The 6,704-nt window shown below is 50.2% G+C and overlaps 1 protein-coding gene across 1 annotated transcript; it reads right to left on the bottom strand.

The window, feature by feature from the left end:
- Window positions 1-6,704, bottom strand: FARSA (phenylalanyl-tRNA synthetase subunit alpha). The gene is made up of 13 exons (XM_053463119.1): window positions 6,534-6,704; window positions 5,894-6,031; window positions 5,023-5,121; window positions 4,470-4,588; window positions 3,893-3,985; window positions 3,559-3,687; window positions 3,345-3,460; window positions 3,025-3,109; window positions 2,812-2,911; window positions 2,561-2,729; window positions 1,936-2,013; window positions 601-715; window positions 1-220 (listed from the first exon to the last, which is right to left on the bottom strand). The coding sequence occupies exons 1-13, from the start codon at window positions 6,681-6,683 to the stop codon at window positions 115-117; spliced, it is 1,497 nt and encodes a 498-aa protein (XP_053319094.1). The 5' UTR covers window positions 6,684-6,704; the 3' UTR covers window positions 1-114.

Genomic DNA, 6,704 nt, shown 5'->3' on the forward strand with positions numbered 1-6,704 from the left:
GAAAGAAGACGACAGGTCCTGTTTACAGTTTCTACATTCTGGGTGTAAATAAATATTTAATGAACTCGCTGCTCGGCCGACGCGCTCCCACGAAGACGGAGAGACCGCAGCGCGCTAGGAATCCAGACGGCAGACCGGGCTGTCATAAACCATCTGTAAATTCACTTTGTGGCCGACGAGCTCTCTGATGTTATTGATTCCGTATTTAATCATCGTCGGCCTGAAAAAGAGAAAGAAAATGCGCATGTATACATAAATACGTACTATTTACCCTCAGCAGTCATCTGTATAACAAAGAACCCCCCCACACACACCTCCTTTCTTCTCACTGCACATCACATGCGTAGGTCGCCGCTACCCAACTAGAATGATTCCGCCCCGCATTCTACAATAAAATACTAACTTAATATATGAAAAGTACAGGTATAAAAAGCTGACAACCCAACGGGTCCGGAACATTCCCAAATATTACTATTACAGTGAAGTCTACTAAGTGAAAAGGGTTAAAATTACATCGACGACCACTTTCTGCCATCTTTAACGCATGGAATCTTGGGGACGAACCATCGCGGGTAACACAAACGGAGAGGAAGCGCTCACCTTTCTAATGAAAGCCCCCAGGCGATGACGGACACTCCCTCAGGGAGACCCATCGGCAACAACATCTCCGGGCGGAAAACTCCAGAATTACCCACTTCCACCCATTTCTTCAAACCTGGAAGAAATGACAAATTCAGAATTACAGAGGTTAATCGGCAGCGGGCGGCCATCTTGGTTTCCCAGTCACCTCGTGCGAGGCGGCTTTTGCGATAGCAGTAACTGTGATGTCAACGGAACCTCATTATATTTGATTAATACCGACATAAAAAAATTATTGAGTTAGAACAGACTGGAAGCTTTAAAAGGAGAGCTTTGTGACTATTTATATCTTATTTTATTTTTTCCTGTAACCCCCGCGGTGCCTCGTGCTTCCACTTGGTTGAAAATTGCGACCCCGGTGCTCCAAAATGTACGGCCACAGCGGGTGCCATGTCCTCCATCTATGCCTTCCATGGCCTGCAGCCCCCCACAAAGGGATGTGCAGCCCCTTCCTTCCATCCAAAGGATTACGAGGGCCGCATCGTACAGGGTCCCCCGCGAAGAGGTACCCAACACTGAAGTCTTTAAGGGAGGGATGGCGGCCAAGATGCTCAACTATCCCTCCCATCACAAAAAAAAGGGGTTCCAAATGTGCAAAAAAACAACCAAAAACATGAGTGCCAGTTCTGGCCCCAGCCCATGGCCGGCATTATAACAATTCTTCTCCAACCATCTGCCACAGGCCAGGGCAATTTAAGAGATGAGTGAATACAAAAGAAATGGTGCACTGAAGGGTCCTAAGTGCTGTACAGCGCTCTCACCGGCACAGCATAGGGTGACCGCGCTCTCTTACCGGCACAGCATAGGGTGACCGCGCTCTCTTACCGGCACAGCATAGGGTGACCGCGCTCTCTTACCGGCACAGCATAGGGTGACCGCGCTCTCACCGGCACAGCATAGGGTGACCGCGCTCTCACCGGCACAGCATATGGGGACAGCACCCCCGAAACACCACGGTGCTAGCGCCCCGGCGCACCAAACCAGGGGCTCTTCAAAGAACCCACTCGGCCTCAAGCTTTCCCTCTCTCACGGGCGCTCACTTGATCTTTGCCAAAAGGAAGGGGATAACGCTTTGTTACAGAGAAAGATGTCTGGTAGTAAACTCTTTGCAGTTTAATTTATTAACCCATTTCCTGTAGACCCCTGCAATACCCTCGTACCCGGCACAAAGAAGATTCAGGGGAGGAAAAAGGGACAGAGCTAACCGAGTACAAAGGAGGCGCGCACAAAACAACGGCACTCGGCAGGTGTGGATGAGGGTAGGAGGTGTGTGGCGTGGATGCCGAAATCACTGACCTTCGTGGTAGCTGAACACCTCCATGCTCGGCTCTGTGTACGGATTATACGCGGGTTTGAAACGGAGTTTAGTAATTCCTAGAAAACAATCATGGAGAGAACGTTTAGTTACGAGCCGGCAGAATATATCAACACACAGTGTGCGCCAGATCCCGGAACCCAAAAGGGGGACGCAGCTTCCGCGTGCATTTATCAAACTATCTACAGCCCGAGCTCTCTATCCTCATCACGCCGATCGGATAAAAGGAAGCCGGGATTGGTGGCAGCCTGTGACAGGCATTATCTGACCGATTTATGGTCTTGAAACCCCTTCCGTTCTCCTTAACCCTTTACAAAAGATGCCCGGACCAACAATAAGGTAGAGATAACTTAATGGGGAGGAAAAAACACGCAGATCCTGAGAACTTTGTATTTTTTTTATTTTATTACATAGGTTTATTTAGTGTACAGAACCTTATTGTTGGTTGAGATTTGTTAGAAATGGATGTTGGCAGTGAGAAGGTTACAGAGGGCTGCAGACGGCTCAGGTTTCGGGGATGACTGAACCATTTTATTTTGGAGTGAAGAAGAGAAAGGTGAATGTTTCACAGGATAGATGAAAGAAGAGTCTAAGGGTGGAACTCACCAAGTTTTGTGAAAAATTCCTTCAGAACGCCCATGAGGTTTCCGAGCGTTAACCCATAATCCGCCACGACGCCTTCGATCTGATGGAACTCCGCTAAGTGCGTAGCGTCCAGGGTCTCGTTTCTAAACACTCTGTCGATGGAGAAATACTTCACGGGGGTGAACTGCTCCTGCGGGACAGAGAACAAGGCAACGTTCAGCTATAAAGTATGCAGGCTGCAGGCGCGCGGGTAGAACGTCGCAGTCATTTACCTGCTGGGCGAGTTTGTACAGCATCCGAGCGCTCACTGCCGTGGTGTGAGTCCGCAGGATATTCTTCTGGGCTTCAGTGATACTCCAATCGTACTTATACCTGCGCAGCCAGCAACGGAAATACAATTAACTAATAACAGTCCTGGTGACACAGACAGGAGGGGGCTATGGGACACGGAGTCTCCCGCAGAACATACTTTACAGAAATCGTACCCTTGGGATCCGTATCCGCCTTGTGAATGAACCTTCTTCACTCTCTCTAGATAATCCATGGGGAATTCAGTAGCAAACTCTGGATCTGAAAGGCAAAACCACCCCTGCTATAAATACTAATAACGTTAGCAAAGGGTCACAAGTAATCCCGTTGAAGGGCTCTTTCACTAGATTTATCAGGCATTCGCTCTGTCTGCGGGGAGCAGGTAAGGCGCAGGTAACACGCAGGTAACACGCAGGTAACACGCAGGTAACACGCAGGTAACACGCAGGTAACACGCAGGTAACACGCAGGTAACACGCAGCGCGGACAGACTGACCCTGCAAGAAGAAGGTGTCGTGTTGATCTCTTGCTGGATGCTGCTGGGGCTGAAATAAGGCGTCGAAGTTCCAGAAGGAGCTCTCTATGAAGTTATTGGTCGGCATCTCGGTGAACCTGCCACACGGGGGATATTTATTATTATTATGTTTACTAATAACCTCGTTTCACAGCGACCCGGCAGACACAGAACTGATCTGTTCAGGTTTACTCACCCCATCTCCAGGAAGATCTGCCGGAACTGGGTCCGGACCTTCATGAGAGGGTGAAGGTGTCCACACTCCGGCATCACCCCCAAAGAGTTAAAATTATACGATTTAAACGACTTCTCTCTCCAAGAACCACTGTAGCCATCAACAGAGAAAAAAAACACAAGGGAGAAATTCTGTTAATTGCAGAGCAGTGCCCCCCGCTGGCTGTCAAGCAGATGCCGCAGAATAAGGGAGACTCGGTCGAGTAGTTAACCCCCCCACACCAACAGCGTCCCACGCACAGGTGGATGCGATCAGAATAGTGACTGCCCGGCGGACATGCGCACCCCACCTTTACCTGGCAATCATCTCTGGGGTGAGATCTGTCTCCTGTTTGCTTACACTGGTGCTGAAACCGCTGCCCTTCCTCACCCAGTAGGTTTTAACCGTCCTGTAAGAGACAAAACACCTGGAATCAGCTCTAGACAGCACAGACCCCAAAAGGGGAAGAATACGCATGATGGGAGTTAAAATCCAACAGCTGGAGGGGTACCCAATAACTATTCTCTCCTATACACACAGCCATTTTAATAGAAAATAGATACGTCAACGTCACGTGGGCTACTGGCATTCCATCATGAGACTGAATTAACCCCCCCGTCATATATATATACACATAAAGTCACAGGTATACAGAGTAGTATAAATAGTCGTCGCACACACTGCCCTCTAGTGCAGAGATTGGGAAGTGCAGACATACTCGGGACTGTTACCGAAATCACTCGAGAAACTCCATCTGGTGACATTTTGTGTCGGTGCCTGAAGCGAGGTCACGTTCTCGTAAGAGCTATAATATTATAATAATATCTTGCCCCATGTACAGGGGTTAAAGGTCACACTCTCCCGTTTCCAGGATCGGTGCGGTCGCCACTCACACTTCATTGAGAAGTTTCCTCTTTTTCAGCTCATTTTTGTCCTTTTCATTCACACTCTCAGCCTTTCCCTGGAGCACAAGCTGGAGCCGCTCCTTCACCGTGTCCTCGATCGCATCCACCTAAACACATGGATCAAGTAGAGAAAGCTGAAGTACTCACGGGCATCCCCTGCTTTACAACAGGTAGGTTCGTCAATGGCTAAGTCACTTTAGGACACCTGTGCTCATGCAAGAATACGCCTAAAACATGACACAGGAGCATCCTGGCCCTGAATACTGCATGTCGTCACCCTTCTAATTTATATGTAGACCAGACAGAACTGAGGTACCCAGGGAGAGGAAGAAAAAAAAAACCGTGCAGGTCAAGCAGGAGCGAAGGAGAAATCTGACGACGTGCCATTTACTGGGCAGAACTACAACCCCCACAATCCTCCAGGGGGTGTAATAGCTGGAGGCTACCGATTGGCTGATTCTGGCTCAGAGAAGTTTGAGTGACAACGGAATACATCACAGACAGGAGAGAGTAGAGAGAGTGACGGCTATCTGGCGCTCACCGCTCGGAAGATGCGCGGACCCCCTTCTGCTGACTTGTCCAGCTTGATCCAGCGGTTGGACATGGCCTTGCTGAAGCCGACCTTCGCTATGGGCAATTTCTGGAGAACGGAGCAGACATCAGGGTTACGGACGGTTCAAAGATAGAAAAAGCAATCGCCATGGCAACGAACTGTCCCATCATTCTTTACATTTGTTTGGGTCGTTCTGCCATTACAAAAGTCCAAACATCAAAAAAAACACTACTTTAGTGAATAGACCCCGTCTGCACTTATTCACTTATGTATAGAGGAGTGATAATAACATGACACTGGAGGGTTAAACGCGGTGAGGCCTCAGAGGTCTCCTGTGTTCAGATGCTGTCTTCGAGCTGAACGCACCACCGTATGCCGTCAGCAGCCGCCGAGGAGTATCCGCTCCCTGCGTTTCAATATAGGGCGTTGGAACACCCATGTAACCGGCTGTGAGGTCGCGCTGTAGAAGCCTAACCTTAAGTAGAAGCTGCAGCTACCCATCTCCTCTGTGGTCCTATGATTCTTGCCTCTGATTGGCCAGCAGCAAGTATATCACGTGCCAGCATGACAAACAGCTGGAGGGCAGAATGCATATGGGGGGTATTTTGCAGAACCTTCTCATGCATTCGCAAAGGGGACCCCACATAGATTTAGACTGCATGACGGCTGGAGGGTCCCTTTAAGGAGCCAAACTAACTACCCTCGGCCAGCCAAGCCCACATTCACTAACCATCATTCATACACACCGTTCATTCCTCGCTTTATAAGTAATCAAGGAGCAAACTTCTAAATGTGGAGCTGTTACTATAGAAACCAACAGAGCTGACATTTAGAACGGGTTTCCTGCCCCCAGACTGACCATGAGCTCGCTCTGCGCCATCCCCTCCTCGGGCAGCTTGTGAAATACTCTGGCTTCATGGCTCCCTTCCCGGGCGATCTCTTCCCCCTCCGACGTTAACTCCCAACGCTTGCTGGACCTCTGCTCAGCCTCGATGATCTAAATGGGGATAAACGAGAAGAAATTCAGCAATATCACAAACTGCGACTGGCAATCCCATCGATTCTGCACTACCTCTTCCTACATCTACAAAACCCACAACCAGCATTAAAACACATAATGGAAATACATTTTTATTTACTGAGAGGGTAGTAGATAACTGGAACAGCCTCCTGACTGTATCTATAACATACTGTCACTGACAGTGCCCTTATAACCTTTTATTTTCTGTAATGTTTAACACGGTGCCATCTCTGCCGGCGGTCGGTGCGGGCAGACACGGTGCCATCTCTGCCGGCGGTCGGTGCGGGCAGACACGGTGCCATCTCTGCCGGCGGTCGGTGCGGGCAGACACGGTGCCATCTCTGCCGGCGGTCGGTGCGGGCAGACACGGTGCCATCTCTGCCGGCGGTCGGTGCGGGCAGACACGGTGCCATCTCTGCCGGCGGTCGGTGCGGGCAGACACGGTATTGCATCATTCTGCGCCCGTAACTCCTCTCACCTCTCCCAGGGACTGCAAGCTCTTGACGGCCCCCACCACCTGCTGGTGATCCACCCCCAGGCCGGCCGCCAGCTCCAGGCTGTCCAGGCCCCCGCGCTCCGCATCCTGCAGCTTCTGTAGCAGTAACTCTGACACCGGGTTATCCGCCATGCTGCCGGCTTCCGTAACGCG

The sequence above is a fragment of the Spea bombifrons genome, chromosome 4 (assembly GCF_027358695.1).
Source record: "Spea bombifrons isolate aSpeBom1 chromosome 4, aSpeBom1.2.pri, whole genome shotgun sequence".
Taxonomy (NCBI): domain Eukaryota; kingdom Metazoa; phylum Chordata; class Amphibia; order Anura; family Pelobatidae; genus Spea; species Spea bombifrons.